The sequence below is a fragment of the Squalius cephalus genome (genome assembly GCF_949319135.1).
Source record: "Squalius cephalus genome assembly, chromosome: 10".
NCBI lineage: Eukaryota > Metazoa > Chordata > Actinopteri > Cypriniformes > Leuciscidae > Squalius > Squalius cephalus.
The window spans coordinates 8,830,886-8,849,023 of NC_137131.1; the positions used below are offsets into that span (position 1 = coordinate 8,830,886).

General features: G+C 37.1%; 1 protein-coding gene across 19 annotated transcripts in view; it reads left to right on the forward strand.

Moving 5' to 3' along the window:
• foxp1b (forkhead box P1b) overlaps positions 1-10,740 on the forward strand; it is a 196,802-nt gene extending 186,062 nt beyond the window's left edge. For 18 of the 19 annotated variants that reach the window (XR_013822614.1, XM_079884500.1, XM_079884495.1 and 15 more), the window contains 3 exons: positions 1,389-1,458; positions 1,938-2,104; positions 6,042-10,740. Coding sequence is in view for 17 of the 19 variants with exons in the window: in XM_079884500.1 (XP_079740626.1) it covers positions 1,389-1,458; positions 1,938-2,104; positions 6,042-6,186 (382 nt within the window). In the remaining 2 variants the exon portion in view is untranslated. Of the gene's footprint in view, positions 1-1,388; positions 1,459-1,937; positions 2,105-6,041 lie in introns of those variants that run through there. The other variant, XR_013822615.1, reaches the window with a different exon arrangement.
• Positions 10,741-18,138: the final 7,398 nt, after the last annotated feature.

Sequence of the window (18,138 nt, forward strand, 5' to 3'; positions counted from 1 at the left end):
ACTTGTACATATAAAAGCTCTGTTCCAAAACTTGGCGAGCTTCCTTGTAATCTATTGTCTACATAGGTAATTACCTTCTAAGTATATACTGTAGAAAGAAGTAAACATCCCATTCTTTTTCTCTATCCACCATTTCCCTTCACCTTATGATGCTTTGGGATTCATTTATGTTATAAACCACCAGCAAAAGTTTCAATCTTTGAATGAAATAATAAGCATTTTCAAAAACTAGGCACCATCATTCTGTTCACATTAAAAGGACATTTAAAAGTGTAAAAGCATTAACAAATAACTACAAAAGACCAGGATTAACCCCAAAAGCTTATTTTCTCAGCAATATTTCGACCGAGTTAAATATCACAATGTGATAATATTTCAAAGAGATTTCTGTCATTTTAACAGACAATAAATCTTGTATTTACCTGCTTTAGAAACATTCCAGCAAACACTAGGATTAGAATTGAAAAGGAGAGACTATTACATTTTAAAGCATCCGTGTGAAAACAAACCTGGAATGAGACGTGAGGATTTGGTGAGAAAACGAGAACTTCTTAGAGCATTCCTGTGAATTATTCATGGGATATATCGTAATATAAATCGGAAGAGCGGACCACAAATGCGCAGTATATGTTGTCTTTTTCATACTGTTACAGCGGAATAAAAAGGAGAAAAATATTCTTGCCATAGAGTTATTCCCCTGACTTCTGAAAATAGAACATGAAGGAAATTTTACAGCTCATTCAGTCAAAATTGACAGATAATGATTATTTGTAGCGCAAGCTTTTCGAGTGGAACTTCCCCAAACTGGAATGCCTCCCATAATCTAAAAGGCAGTAGGGTCGTTAGGAAAAAGGTGGATAGTGGAATTTATTTTTAACAAAATACTTCCTCAACCAAGGCTGCTGAAAAAGTTTTGCACTCTGTAAGATCTGATGCTAGCATGTTACTAAGAAAACAACACAAGTATAAGAATACACAGAAATATTGGGTAAAATTTTAAAATATCAATATTTTTTCGATATCGACTGAAATTATTATTTTTTTCTCTTAACTTGTCACAGTGCATTCTGGGATTCCCTATTCCACAACTGACAGATGCATTGCTTTAGATATTGGCCAAAACAAGCTAGCATTATTATTTTGAAACAGCCTTCGCATTGGAGGTGAAGTAGGCCAAGTAGGCAGCTAGTTTTGGGACAGAGCTCCAGTGTTAAAGAGCTTTTGATAGTTTAGTGCCATCTATTGATTTTGCTATTGAGTTTCATTGGAAATCAGATTGTACTCTAAATACTGACTTCAGTGTAAAATCAATCTGCTCAGTAGAGCGGAGACAGTATGACTTGTTTCACTACTGAGCTGAATGTGTGTTTATATTTTTGTCTCTACAGAAGTCCAGCTCTGGTAAAGAACATCCATACCACTTTGGGATATGGTCCCGCCCTTTCTGCAGCCTTCCAGGTAAAATCACAAGCTTGCAGCATCCAATCCTGATCCATATTATTTATATGTTTTAATGTTTAGTTGCTGCCTTCATCCAGTCATTGACTGTACAATATAGTACTGTATGTACTCATTTTGTGTACAGTTGATGAAGCAATAAAGCTTGCCTGAAAATATTGCTCTTTTAGCTGGTTTATAAGGTGACAGTCTTGCCTGACGAAACTACAGTTTTCTATTATTCCCTTGAGGGCACTACGAGAATGATAAAACACAAATATATCAAATAATAGAGTACACACCTAATGTGTATCATTTGCATTTCATAATCATGCCATCATCACTTTAAAAACTTTAAAATAGTTTCTATAATAGTCTTCTAAAAATGTTTTTTTTTTTTTTTTTTTTTGGATGAGCACAAGTATCTGAAGGCCATCGAATGGTCCCGATGTTTTGAAGGAATTGGTCTCACCGAGTTCATCTCCTCCATTCTGTTTTAGGCTTCAATGGCAGAGAACAACATACCTCTATACACTACCGCTTCCATCGGAAGTCCCACTCTTAACTCGCTTGCCAGCGCCATCCGAGAGGAAATGAATGGGGCCATGGACCACGGGAACAGCAACGGTAGTGACAGCAGCCCTGGACGCTCGCCCCTGCCAGCTATGTGAGTGGCTCACATCCCACCTTCAGAATGTGTGTGTGACTGAGATAAGAGCTCGAGGTACAGGGAGATGTCCAGGAATCATTAGGCTCACGCGCATGCAGGCCGACGCTCGTACAGCTTAGGTGGTGGACGTTTTTCACCAGGTCGCTATGAGCTGAAAATAGTCTCCGAACGCACAGTAGGGTTCGATGTACATTACAGTAGATGTTTAGCCAGCCGTGAAATTATATAGAAAACTGCAGTTGACAGAGGAAGCAGGAATTGTGAATGCAGTCTTAGAAAGGAAACCCCACCTTTGGCAGGTTTCGAGGCTGGGGGAGCTCGTAAAGAAAATAGTGTCTCTCCATGTTATTTCGAGGAGAAGTTTATAAACTGGCTTTTATTACGGGTCAATAGTGTGCGGCGTTCTACGTTGAGTTCCTCCCTAATTATTGCCTCCATTTTGTTTAAATATTTACAAAAGTGGTGAATAGAAGATGACAGAACTGGCCTCCTTTTTCCACCCAGACAGGACTCGCAGCACGTCCGAAAACTCTCCGAGCTGTCGAGAGTAAAACAACGAAGGGAGGGGTGGGGGGTCGTAATTAGCCTCGACGAAACTGCTCCAAGATTTCCATGTAGCTGAGCTGCGGTCGGGGTTGGAAACCACAGCTCCCCATACACTTGTTGTATGGGAGGGGCCGGCGTTTTGTTTGAAGCTTAAAATAATACGGTGCAGACAACATGGTTTCCAGATGTTGGAGGACAGAGCGCTGATTTGTTGCTCGGCCAGATTTATTGCCGTTTCTGTGAAACATCAGCAAATCGGTTTTTTTTTTTTTAAATGGCGCGGTAATGAACTCGTGAAGATGTGGATGAGAGAAACGCTAATGACAGGTAACATAGCTGCAGGCCTGCCCCATCCGCAGGATACAGAGAGACAGGATGAGGCTGTCTGCCTCTCACCTCTCCAGGCATTTGCCAACTTAACACACTCAAAAGCAAAGATGTTGCCCAAACACGAGCTGTACAAAGTGTGAGAGAATGTAGGAGCATACATAAAACATTCACATAAAAACCACTGAGGTTTATTAAGTTAACCAGATTTATGGATCATGTTATCAAGGGCATCGCGTTTCAATTTCGGTGAAAAACTTCTTTTCTCAGTAATGGAAATGGTTTGGATGTCGCTGATAGATTAGGCAAGGAATCTGTTCAAGCATAAATTACTTTTCAATGCAAACAATTATTTAGAACTGTAATTAAAATCTCAAATAGTATTTCCCAAACATGAGTTTTATAAAGTGTGTAAATGTATGGCCCTGCATAAAACAGGAAAAGGAAAATCCTTTTTTTTTTTTTTCAGAATATTCTGATTAACATAATTTATTTTTATGATTTACGTTATTTATTTAGGTAATATCAAGTAATATCATTACTTGATATTTACATTATCAAGAGCATCATGTCATGAAATAAAATATTAGTAGCATGTGCTTTAGGCAAGTACCATGGTAATTCCATTTCTATGACGTATTTTGGATTACCATGTCAATGCCATGGAACGTGAATATGGTTAACACCCACTACCATGGTATTATCATCTGACACCATCACTACTTTTTTGTGAAGTGTTACCCTTTGCACTTTTTTAAAAATGTTTTTACTTTGGATTTTCTCAAATCAAACGTGTAATTAAATGTCAACTATTGAAATGATTACATAGTATGGTCAGTTCAAGTATATAATTTATATCCATCTTAACATGCTATGAAGTAAACCAGGCCTGTAATTATGTTGTAAACACAAGTACATTATGATAATAGAACCTCTGTATGTTAGCATTATTTCTTTTGAATCACACACTGCCTTATGATTCAAAGTCGTAAATAATAGCATCTAGCAAATGGGCTTCCATCAGCCTCACCTGTTTGTATTGTTGCAGATGTCTGCAATCAGACGCTTCAGTCCCAATTACAATGAAGGCTAAAGCGGAGTGCATCTCAGTTGCATATTAATAACAATTTCATGTTTGCCCTCCAGCTAGAGAGGCAATGGGATACATGGAGATGCTTTGATCTGAAACCGATAGAATGGGGAGACTTTTCTTATTATTCACACTCAAATATGATAACTCATTAGCATGGCTGCTTTCTTAACAATCGTGGCTGAGAAGCACACGAGAGAAATAAAGATTGTGGCTAATTACATTTGCCAAACATGTCTCAGCGAAAACCTATAGTTTGCCATGTGAGACTAATTAACTTAAAGGCTTTGCTACAGCTGCTTCTAATGTTTATTCTTTCATTGGTTTCAGTTTTGGTCCTCGGTACAGTCAGCGCTCGCTCATTGGCGCTCTGTTCCTGCAGTGTTTCTGTAATGAGAAATTTGGCAGATCTCATCTCTGTGGACAATCCTTTGCCCAGACTGTGGGCCGGGGTTCATGTTTTGCCTTGTTTACAACTGACAGCGTTATTATTCTTGTAAGGGCTCTGTTTCTTATCACAGGCGTTTGTGTTGGGCCCCGTCGTCAGCGCCTCCCCCTTCCCCTCTCCCCGCCTCTGCTTTTCTTCCTCTTATTGACACTTTGGTTAGAAGTTGCATTAATTTTGCGCGTATTTAAAGTGTACGCCGCGCTGTCTGGTCACAGTGTTGTTTTTTTTTTGTTTTTTTGCACGCTTGAAGTTGATTAATGACGGAACCTTGCGCAGGGTCGTCCTCTAGAGACCCGCCTCACAGGTTGTGCATGTTAACAAGAGAGAAGAGCGGCACTGATCCCACACCACCGGGAAGCTGACAGGACGTCCGCTCGCTCGTTCCTACGCCTGCCACCGTTCTCCGCGGTCCATTCTCTCGTCGCAAAGTCGTATGTTATTAATCTCCCTCATTTATCAATTCAAAGTGAAAACCCTGTTGTCGGGCCAGCTGTGGAAAATAAAGCCGGCTGGTATCCCGGTGTTGGAAGAGCTGTAAGGGAAGTGTTGCTGTGCCACCTCTGTTAGTCTTTCATTATAGAAACAGCTGGTCGTTACTTTATTCCTTTTATTTTTTAATATTTAGACAGTGGGGCTGCACTGATTCAATCATATTGATTATATGGTTTTTGTTTTGTTTTTATTTGTCACGATATTGCCTAGAAACTGTAGATCCATATATCATTTTCTTTTCTTTTTTTTACCAATTTGTATAAGGGTCATTGACGAATAAGGTTTTTAAAAGTGTAAAAAAATAGAATGAAGATATAACTATATTTGAAACCATTTTTTTAGTTTACCTAGGTGTTAACAATAAGATTTTGTGGTTTGTACAATCAATTAACACTGGTTTTTGTCATTTTTTACAAGATGGAAAAAAAAAAAGTCATTCGGTTTAACCACTGATTTGAAAGTTAAAAACTGATTTGACATTGATGTTGAGATAGTATATAGTGTGTACCACAGAAGAACTATTAAAACAAATGATCACTGATCTCATAAATGTAATCATTTATTGGACTACTCTAAACACTCCAACATATTCAAGTAAAACATTGCACAGGGAAAGGAGAAAAGGGGAAATGTAAAAAAAAAAGAGCCTTATCTACTTTATTCGGTTTTACCGAATGACCTTTTGACACTTCAAAATCTTTAAAATACCTTTATATGTAGTCAAATATAATTAAAACCTTTTGGATTCAGTAAAAGAGATCAAGATGTACTACCTTACATACTTTGGATGTTATATATTTGTTTTTTTATTATTATTAAGGCCTTTGAACAAAAAAAATGACCCGTCACGTCATTGACCCATAGACGTCCTCACCAAAAACGATTCTTTGGTGTGTCGACTTAAAAACTCAAAGAAAAGAAAAAGTCAAAGCCACCTCATAATATCTACAAACAAAAGAATATTCATTCATTAAGATTTCTTCTTTTTTTTGTGCAAATAAATGAAGGTTCCTGTTCTGTTTTTTCCAAAGGCATCATATCAGCGTAAAAGAGGAGCCACTGGACCCTGAGGAGCACGAAGGCCCCCTTTCCCTCGTGACAACAGCCAATCACAGTCCAGACTTTGACCACAACAGAGATTACGAGGACGACCATGGGAACGAGGACATGCTGTAAGCCTGGTTTCTCCCAGGTCCTCTGCCGAAGAGGCCATACTAACTGCGGTCACCTGCGAGACCACTCCAGATATAGACTGGATTCACAATTCTCTTGTTGACAGCTATTAAAAATGTTCCGATTTACTCTTAGTGCCATTAAATACAAAACGAAATACGAGATAAGAAAATCTATTCCATTTGGAAGTATTTTTGATTTGTTTCTACTTTTCGTTTAAAAGACGAGATGCATAAATTTCTACTCATCGTCTGATGAAGAGACATTTGGTACTGGGGCCTGCTTCTACTTCGTTTCGGCATAAGTGTCACTGAGACCAGAGCGGACATGAAAACACAGCTGAGAAAGACTCATTGCTCTCGGAGTCGAATAAACACTGATCACAAACTCTCTCTCTCACACACACACACACGCGAATCATTAGCGCTTCAATGAGCGTGCCACTCACAGTGTGCGTGTACGTTTGTGACTTTAATTCATTGCCTCTGCCTTCAGATCTTCTTAAAGGACGGTTCAGCTAAAAATGAAAATTCTGTCATTTACTCACCCTCATGTCATTCCAAACCCATATGACTTACTTTCTTCCGTGAAACACAAAAAGAGCGCACTTGGTTGCTTTTTCACATAATGAAAGGGAATGCTCTCCCTGGGAGTTCATGGGAGAAGTAAGCAGGGTCTGAATTGTGATTCTTTTGAGTCAAATCTTTTCAATGAATTGGTTCACAAATCACTGATTCTCGTGTTCAACTCAATGACTCACAGGAAGGGAAGAATTTTGGTTTGCGTCTTATCCAAATCAATCTACAACTTGAAATATAGTAAAATGAGTAAATATATGATGCTTTTGTGTCCTTTTTAAAAGCTTAAAAGCTCTACTCCCCATTAATTGCAATTGCATGAAGTGAGTACAGAGGTAGCAGAGAGTTTTTAGGGTTAAAATGTCATATGATGATGATAAAATTTACAGAATTTTCATTTTTTAAGTGCACTTTTCCTTTAAGTTTGCTGTCATCACAGCTGGAGCGTATCTGTATGGTGTTTTGAGGGTTTCTGGGCAAATAATTTAAATGTAGTGTCCTCTCATTACTCTGTGCTGTTAGCTATATATTCATTTTGTTGGGTTTGTTTGTTTTGGTAACTGATCAGACCTCATGAATAATGACGTGGAGTTATGGTGTGCTTAGCACTGGATGAATGTTAAGGCTTCTCATGCTCTCTTTTTTCCCTCTTCCTTTCCTTTCCTTTCGAAATTGAAACAGAATGTCGCATTACCGTGTAGTATTTTTCTGTCATTTGTTCCTAGCGTTTCGAATCGCCACTTTGCAGTCACATTGCCCTTGCGTACCGACACACACGCACACACGCTCGCTCTCTCTCTCTCTCATGCTCTTTCCCGCTCATGAAGTCCATCTGCAAATGCACTACTCATAATGAAGGCTCCCTCTCCACGCACCAATGAAGTTTAATTTTCACGTGGAATGAATGACAGAGAAATCAACGCAGGTTAACGTTTATCGTTCTGGAATTATACTTTCAAAAATCCCCTTTTGTGGTGATGCATGTTAGCGTCAACCAAATCGCTGATCGAAACCATCATCTGTATTGCAAAATGAAATGTCAAAAAATGTTGAAATAAGCAGCAGGGAGAGAATTGTTAGACAAAAACTAATTGTGATTCCTGTCAGCTTATACTGTATGAAACTTTTTTTCATATAAAAAGGGGGGGGGGAGATACCCACTTCTATCATTTCAAAGACTGTCTGGATGACTTTAAACTGCATTGCCTCTAGTTTCGGCATCTGTTTCACCACATCAATGACCGACTCAGCCTCTGTTATTAGACATGATAATAATTACACATGGGATTAAATGTTAAAGGGATTATAAACCGAGGCTGACGGCACAGCCATGACCACTGAGCATTACGGCACTGGGGCGGCCCACTATGACCATTCGCATCTTGCCACGTCACCTTGGAGACGATTGTTTCCACGCAGGCCAGTTGAACCCGGGAAACAAGTCGGAATTGGAAGCTGCTGCCGCCGGCTAGTTTAGGTTCAAATTTTGGGACTGCGCAAGGATGAGAACAGACTTTAGATTAGGCTTCTACAAATCGTACACGATTGCGTTCATTGTTTTGTTTTTTAAATGACTGCAACCAACCACTTTCTGTGTTCTTATTTATTACTTCCATTTTTGTTGTCATTTTGTTTTTACTTAAGTTGATGTTTATGTCTCTTATCTGTGACTACCAAAGATACAAGATACTACAAGCTGATATATTCTATGTTCCATGCAATAGCTGAACGAAAGGCCAAATATCCTTATAGTGTTCCCCGCACCGGCCGGACACAAAAATTGTGAAATGTCTGAAACTGTGTCGGGCTTATTATGGTGAGAGAGAAAAGAGAAAAAAAAAAGCCAAAGGGGTTGTTCGATGGGCAGCTGTATGTCTTTGCCTGTGACCAAAATAGGAGAGGAGAGGCAGAGATGGAGACCAACACACGACCAAATCAAAGCAATGTTGTCTTTGGGCCAATGAAAAGGAAAAAGGGAGTGTTCTATCAGGAAATGATGGCTATAAAGGAGAAGGATATGGATGAAAGAGTTTAGGACTGTTCACTGTCGTCACAGGAAATTTAAATCCATTTGCATAACACAATGTGAACTGAACTTCGACTGGACCACACAATGATGAGAGTTTTATTTGTTCTCATACTTTAGGTTGTTGTTTTTTGTTTTTTTTTTTGCCATTTTATTATTTGAAAAGATTGTATGCCACTTACCTTGTAAATTCGAAACGGGATTCCCGATGTCCTTTTGTTAATCTTGGCAATGCTCTATGATTGTGTTTTAGTGTCTGTCAACTTATTACTTTTTTATATTAAAAAACACTCCTGTCAACCAATAAGCTGGGTACAAGGTACTTTAATGGCAGTTACTACTATTTGTAAATTTATCCAAGCATTTCTTATTGATGGGCACCCTGTGGTTCACTAAAATGAATCGAGCATCCGGGCAGCTGAGGGACAGTGGGAAGGATTCGGGCTGATTCTGATTGTTATTCTTGAGCAGGTAGATGAGAGCATTCACCGCATGTGTAGCTCTGCATTACTGAAGAAATACAGCATGAGAAACTGTTAGTATGCATACCTCACTTCAAACCTATAGGGAATGAGTAACTAAGAAAATGATGTAACATTTCACTCGGTTGCACTTAGTCGTATGTCTTGCATGTTTAGTCCAAAACTGTAGCAAACTATTTTAAGAAAAAGATTTTTTTTTTTTTATATATATATAAAAATCAGAGCTTGTTTATCATGAGGGTCTCTCTCTTTTTTTTTTTTTCTTCTTTTAAACCAATCCAAACCTCAGGATTTTGTATCGTTAAGAAACGCCATTCAGCTTCAATTTATTTTGCTTCTCACATGCGGTAAACTGTTTCCTGTCTCTGCTCTTTAGCTCATGTTGAAATAGGTTGTACATACACCACATTATAGCTTGTGTGTCCTCTCATCTTCTGATTCTTTTCAAAGAACAAAAAAATACTGTTTGTATTACCATGTTTGCTTTATCACAACTGCTTTGTATTTACTATTAAAAAAGACGGAAAAACACCAAGAAATGAGCTACTGTATGTATTCCAATAGCAAATGTAATTGACTTCATAATCCTTGCTTTTCTGGGAGGAAACTTGCAGACATCTGTGAGCGAGAGGGGAGGGAATGGATCCGGGGATAATCCTCCGTTTTTGGATTCTAAAAACTGTAAAATACAAAACAGATTTGTCTCTGTTATCATTGACCGAAGCGTTTTGTTCGGTCTTTCCCTTCTTTCCTTGTGTTAAGCTGTTTTTAATACGCCGGGAAAAAGATCCTGCTTTTCGTGTCTAGATTAGCTTTGAAAGCAGGTGTACTTCCTCCAGAGCACAAGAGGAAATTCTTGCATGCAAAAATCATTTTCTTAATCCCTATTTTTCTCTTTGTCTCACTGTATTTTCCAGTAAAACTATCTAAATGTGGAATTTTGCTTAAAGTCCATTTCTTTTAACCTTTTTAAAAGTTCAAAACATTTTGGTAGGAACTTGATTCACAACATATTCTCTGAAATAGATTTTCTTAGTATCACACAAATTGACCTTGTTTTAAGGTGCAGTTGTCTTGTTCCCCAGTAAATATACTGATAAAGAAAAAAGGTTTGCTATGAGGAAAGTCATGAACACATGATAGTGATTCTCTAGAAAACCAGACAAACTATGCAGAGCAAAGATTTCTTTGAGGTAATAAAACTTAAAATGATGTCTCATAATCAGTGTTGGGGAAAGTTACTTTTTGCATTACAATTTTGTGTTGCTCCCTAAAAAAAAGTAACTAATTGCATTATTTACTTTTTATGGAAAGTAATGCGTTGCGATTTCTCACCTGGACTGAGCTTGCTTGTTTTTTTAATAACAAAAAAAGTTCAATTTTTGGCAAATGTAAAGCCCTTTCACACCAAAAGTGAAATGAATAAGCCTCAAGTGGATGTGCAAATTCACATCTGTATGGTTAATAAAGTGAGATTAAATACATAAAGTATAAGTGTTATCATATTTTATTATTGCAGGTTTGCGTAAAATTCTGAGTTTGCATTTCACAGTTTTTATTCTTTTTGAGGAATACTGAATCTGTTTTCAGTGAAAGTGAGATGAGTAAATGCATGTTCATATTTAATCCAGAGCTACAATCTAAAATCTTTACTTTCTCACTTTGCTGACTACTCCGCTATAGACAGTCTAAAACTTGACTCTCATGTTCGATATAGATGCAATAAAAATGCATTTTGTTTCTGAATTATATGCATATTTCATCACCTGTGCTGCTGTACATGGTCACACACACTCTAATAAAAGATACAGATAATTGTTTGTCATATATGCACATATGACATGCAAAGATAAGGCTCAAGGCAGAACTCCACTGCATTTATCAGTTTCAGCACAACATTATTGAGTGTCTTTCATAAGATTATAGACAGCGATATTTGGGCTGTTTGTTATCGAACGCTCAATGCGACGTCTGTAATGACCGGCACTATCATGGCAGCTCGCACATTAAATTACCTTCTAATTAAAAAGAGACAGTTAAACTGTCCTTTACCAACAGCAATTTAGGTAACTGCATTTGACCAGCTATAAATTGTTACTGCATTAAAATCCCAGAAATATTAGCGATATGGATTTCTTGATGGAAATTAATGCTGATGATGAGGAGTTTGCTTTTTATGAGGGATGCACAGGGTCATGCTAGCCACTAAACAGCAGACAGAGATCAGGCCTAAGCATTTTTAATCTTGTGAAACAAGCAATTACAAATAGTTGCATTGATTTGTTAAAAAGCTTTAGGTGACATAAATTGTTTCCCGCTTAGCTTATTGCTCTGATACATAAATGTCACTGAGGATATTATTAATTAAAGATGCTGGAAGACAAGATTTAAAGGAAACAATATAAAATTATGGTTCGACTTTTTGGTGGTAATATTTTATCCCGTGTTTGGAGCTTCTTAATTTCATTGCTGTTGTCTCTCCAATATTTCCTGCTCATAAGTGCGAGCTAGTTCTCTCCTCATCCGCTGGCATAGTCTGTACTGTTCCTGTGTCCAACCAAAAAAAAGATTGTTTTATTGTTATGCCTGATTGAAAAGGGTAAAAGCCCTGCATCCCTTCACACTAAAGCTTCTAAAGTTTGTCTTTGGATAAAGAGTCACTTAAAAATCTATGAAAGCAAATGATTGTTTTAAATTCTATACTGTTAAAAAAAATGTTAAAGGATTTGGATATTACATAATTGTTATTTTAGTATTATTGAGATACTATTATATTTTACTAATATTTTCAATCTTTATATTTTCTCTTTTAAGTTTAAAGTTTTAGTCATTTTGTTGCATTTTGTAGTTTTTTTTTTTAAATGTCAATATATTTTAATTATTTTTTCTTTCAATTTAAGTTATAGCTAAAGAAAACTATTTTATTTCAGTTAAAATGTATTATATTTCAAGTAACAACAATGTTTTTTAATGTTTTTAGTTTTAGTTAACTACAGTAACCTGTAGTACAATATATGTGTGTGTGTGTGTGTGTATATATATATATATATATATATATATATATATATATATATATATATATATATATATATATATATATATATATATATATATATATATATATATATTATGTATGTATGAGTGTGTGTATGTATATATATATATGTATGTATATATATATATATACAGTGCAATGCATAAGTTAATACACTCATGCTAAAGTTGACTAAAAAGAGGAATAAAAAATCATATTTTGGAAATTGAACTTAATGCCTTAATTTAAAAAATTAGGAAAAATCCAACCTTTTAGGACACCAATTTTCTTTGTGAATGAATAATGTATCGTAAATAAATAAATGTTCTTCCTTAAAATACAGGGTGCATAAGTGTGTACACCCCTATGTTAAATTCCCATAGAGGCAGGCAGATTTTTATTTTTAAGTATTTTTTTTTTTATTCATTTTTAGGATACTATGCATCCTGATAAAGTTCCCTTGGCCTTTGGAATTAAAATAGCCCCACATCATCACATAGCATTCACCATACCTAGAGATTGGCATGGGGTACTTTCCATAAGAGCATCTCTCAATGCAAATCAAACCAGCTTTTAGGCTAACTGAAATAAAACCATGCCAATATCTAGGTATGGTGAATGCTATGATGATGTGGGGCTATTTTAATTCCAAAGGCCAAGGGAACTTTATCAGGATGCATAGTATCCTAAAAATTAATAAAAAAAAAATCTGCCTGCCTCTATGGGAATTTAACATAGGGGTGTACACACTTATGCACCATGTATTTTAAGGAAGAACATTTTTTTATTTACGATACATTATTCATTCACAAAGAAAATTGGTGTCCTAAAAGGTTGGATTTTTCCTAATTTTTTAAATTAAGGCATTAAGTTCAATTTCCAAAATATGATTTTTTTATTCCTCTTTTTAGTCAACTTTAGCATGGGTGTATTAACTTATGCATTGCACTGTATATATATATGTTAGTAATTCCCTATTCTCGTTTTTACTTATTTATTCAAGGCTTGAAATTAATTTTCAGTTAACTACAACTAAAACATGAATAAATTGTCTTTACTTATTTCATAACTTATTGCTAAAACAAAAAAGTTAAAGTTGCCAAGACAAATTTTCTCATTTTAATTTAGTTTAATTTGATGCCTTAAAATAGAAATGAATAAAAACTATATAGCCTAGACAAATTAAAAAATAACACAACAAAATACATCAGAGTATCTTTGCAAAGCATGAAAACCTTTTGATCCTAAAATGAAAATATGGCAAAAAAAAAAAAAAAAAAACCTGTCTCTATCATGTCATTCACACCAGTCTACTTATGTTACCAAGTGCGAGTCTAGCCCTTATTACCGAGCCCACAGTCTGCGTAGGCTTTTGGAAATGAAATGGACAGATTAGTGCATTATCTTATTTACATATATTGAATTGCAGTAACAAGACTCCGTTCCTACCCCTCGTTTCATTCTAATTAAAGTGTGGCAATGCAACAGCAATCCACACAAGAGCTTTGCTTTAATAGTCAGAGCTGGCAAATTCCCAATCCTGCGACGTGGCAATTAGCAGGGGCGGTAGTGTTTGCTATTCACGGGTTTGATGTTTAAAAAAAAAAAAAAAAAAAAAAGTTTATTAAGATGAGCAGCTTCGGGCACTGGTGGGCAATAGACCTGCTGCAATTAGATTCCAATTATTTGTCAGTTTCTGATATTGTAAACCGCCACTTACCGCATCAGTTAAATTGACACACTGTGCTGCTTGGTTTAGCCTGTAATTAAAACATTTTGTGTTAATTAGATGATGACCACTTCATTCCAGGGCCTCTTGTGTTTGGAGCTTGTGTTTTTGTGATTTGCATCAGGCATGCTGTTTGGATCATGGGTTGTCAGATGCTGAGTTAATCAGCCAATGTTTTGATTCAATTACAGCCAGCTGTTCTACAGGCCTCGCAGGGCTGCGCATCCACACACAATTGCAGGAAAATTCATTCATTATAAGATAAGAAGAAGAATATTAATATAATATATATATATTTTTTTTTTTTTAAACATATTTGCATTCTTATAAATATATTGAAATCTTGCTTTTAAAAAAAGTAATTCAAACTGCATAAGCTGACTGATCATATAATCAAACATTTTTCTTTTGTGCTAAATGGAAGCATTGTTTGGATTAATTTCCACATATTTTCCATATTCAAGCAGGATATCTGAATAATTTAGATGATGCAAAACAACATGAATAATTACCAGTCTCGCCGCCTTACGCCACCACGCATTAATGGATGTGGCCAAGTTTACTTTTCATTTACATATCATGAGTGTAAAAAGCACATTTGCTAATGCATTCATCGAAGGTCAATACATATTTAACCACGAAAGTAGGTCTGAATGACTGTGGAGACGTTCTGTGTAGTAAAACACACACAGTACAGTCAGTGTATATGTATGGAATACAACTTAGTGTCTCTAATGCCAATGTACTTATATCATAGCAATTATGTGAGTTTTATTTCATGTTTCTGTGCTTTACAGATTGATTATTTCCAGGTTTAAGATGAATAATTATGGAAAAATTCTAAATCCTAAAAGCAGCGAGGCCTACGTTCCCCCAACTGTCTCATTAATATTTGGCACATTAAAGTTTGAGATTAGAGCCTTTACTTTTACAGCCCTTTTACTCCTGCTGTACACACTTTTACAGATGCGTATTAATGCAGCTTCTGATGTGACTTTCAGTCAGTGCAACTCTCCACATCTCTCATTTCAGCCCAGATTTAATGCTCTTCTTCAGGGGAGGGGATGGAAAATAACTGTCATTAAAATATGTCATGGCAGCTGTTTACCTGCAGTGAACCTTGATTGAAGCAGGTCTGACTTTACACTGATGCCCCTCTAATCTGTATGACTGGCATGTTAATTTCCCCGACGCCGCCATTCAAAAACACAAACATGAAATGTTGGTTTTAGGTCTGGGAGCCCAGCTAGAGTGAATTTCAAGTACTTATTCAAATATTTCATTAAAATGTAAATTTTACATTGGTCCAACGCCTAGCTGTGCACAAGGCATGACTTAAGAAGTTATGAAGTTATAACACCAATCGTTTTTTCACCCCCTGCCTTTCCAACGGCAATTAACTTGGACTATAAATGTCCTTACCTTGTTTTATCTCTCCTAACCGAGTGCCAAGAAATGCATCAAATGCAACAGGAGTGAGACGGCTCGGCATTGACCAGTATTGGGGAGGGAAAAGACAGAAGCCAATTAAACATCAAGCGTCCTGCAGAGTGCTAGCTAATCAATCCTCTTATCGCCACAAAGTGCAAATGCACTGATGGAAATTGAAGCTATGCGAGGGTAGAGGCACGGTGTTGAGGAATTGTAAATTAGAGATTGTTCCTAAATGCAAATGCATGATCTAGAGGGTTTACCAGCATGGTTCATATAGAGTTTTGGTCTGTTAATCTGTGTAGCATCGGTGCATGTATATTGTGTGCGGTCTGACTCCATAGACCTCTAGTCATTTTCAATACATTAGGCAAATATCAGGCGTTTAAGATTGCAAATTGTCGTTCAGCCCAGATTGGAGATTCAACAGTGTATTGACAGGAATGATGTGTTCACAATACATCTCCAGCTTTAATATTCCTGTTTCTGAGGTGTGGGATAACTGGAAATGGCAAACTGATTTAATCTGTCACTTCCCGACTCGCGAGCTCTCGTTTTTTCGTGTTTTCCTGCCAGGAACAAACGCTCAAACTCAGCGGTTCGCGAATTCTGGCACGTCACGTTCCGTCTCCCTTCCACTTTATTTCGATGGCGCAGACAACACTCGCCTCCTGTTTCTTTATCTACTTCCCTCTCTTTTTTCTTTCATTTTTAACATTCAGGGGGAAGATAAAATGGTTGCAGGTGGTGATGAAAATAAAAGCCATCCATCATTATTTATTAGGCATGAAAAAGATACACAATAATGTAATTTAATCTCTCAGCAGACAATTATTTCCACATATTGATAATGCAAAGCGAAAAGTGCCATGAATCCTAATATGATGTTTGCTTTTATTGGTGTATAATACAAGCAGAACAAATAATGTAATTGTATCAGGAAGAGAATGTAATTATTTGCACATGCTAACATTATAATAGCAATCTGCCTCAGACAATGGTATCATATTATTTTGCTGTGCTTAACTAGTTACAATTTGCATTTACTTATTATGTCTCAGTGGCAATAAAGCCGCCCCCTCTTGTGCTTGAAGTAGACCGCTGTTATTATCTGAACCCCCGTCTCCAACTTTTGATTGTTTGCAACTTGCTGAGATTTGAGATCATGAAAGTTTAAGTTTACACCCAGGAGGAGTGTCGTCTTTATTGAAGAGTTTGATAATATCATCTTGCATTGGACTCATTCTTTTCAGGTATTTGTATGCGATATATGTCAGAGTTTATTAAAGTTAAAGCATCAAAAACTCACTTTGATCATTTCGTAAGACTAGAGGGTGAATTATGACGGCTACAGTTTCACCTCTCGTAGCTTATCCTGCTAATGGGGTCCAAAAGTCTACTAGTAGACCACTAGTAGAAATGCTTCCTAGAATCTCAGAACCTTCGGACTCTCACGGCTTCCCAAGAAAGATAGCCCCACAAATCCAGACCGAGGCAAAAAAGGCCATCCAATAATAATTCATCGTGACCTAACATGCTATGAGAAACAAGAATCCTCCTGAACAGCAGCCTTTAAACCGATTTTCTCTATTATTTGTAATGATTAACCATTAAACATACATTAAAAAAGCATCTTGATGCACGGACTGTCAGGGCACATCAGGCATGCGTCCTTCTCGCCTGTATCTTTAATAAAATGGTGTTCATGCCATATTGAACTAATGACCAGGAGAGTCAATGTAAAATTAGATCAAGCATCCACACTTGTGTCTCCCTGACATTATGAAAATGTTTTATTGATGACTCATTACAGGCCGTCCGGCATGAGGTGAGGGCTTTTTTCTCTCTCTCCTCGATCCATCCTAATAGAAGATGCAAAGCCTAATAATGATAATGCCTCCTGAATAATTAATCCCCCCAAAACCCAATCCATCTCGACATGGGACATGTACATATTTTAGCAGCTCATTTGCATATTTAGAACAAACAGCAGCACAAACCCATTAGAGGGGCCAATGCTCACCTCTTGTGTTTGATGCATAGTAATGAAGGGCTTTTGAGTGATTGGCTTTTCCGAATTAAGACGAGGACGGCCGGATGCCGAAAAACTCCCAGCGCTTCTTATTTCAGCGGCTGCTCCCATACTGTGTTCTGCATGCATCCTCCACCGGAGGCTAGAGCACTGTTCTGAAGTCATTAGTGATTTGTAAATGATGTTTGCTCCCTTGTGACATATCATTTGAAATGCTATTTCTAATAATAACTGATATTAAAAACAACCGTCGCATATTCCGCAAACACGAACATCTTGAGGGGGGCGAGCACTTCTTAATGTCAATAGGAATTGTGATCTGAAAGCACATCTAACAAATATGAAAGATTCCCTGGGGTTTCTTCTAAACATTTAACCGTCTTTCGCCACAAAGGCGAGAATTATACAGGGGAGATTACGCTTCCAAATTGGCCGAGGATAAACTTGACTTGGAATGGAAATGGAAGAGCGAATTCATTCTGATATTTTGTGCTGCGCTTTCATCCATCAAGCTAAAATAATGGCATTGTGGCTGATTCCGGTTGCTGTAGCACAACGAATCAGAGATGTGGTGATAAAGCAGCCAGCGCTCCCTTTGGCATTGTCGCCGCCTCAAAACCACTCATTTGAACTGTCACCTCCT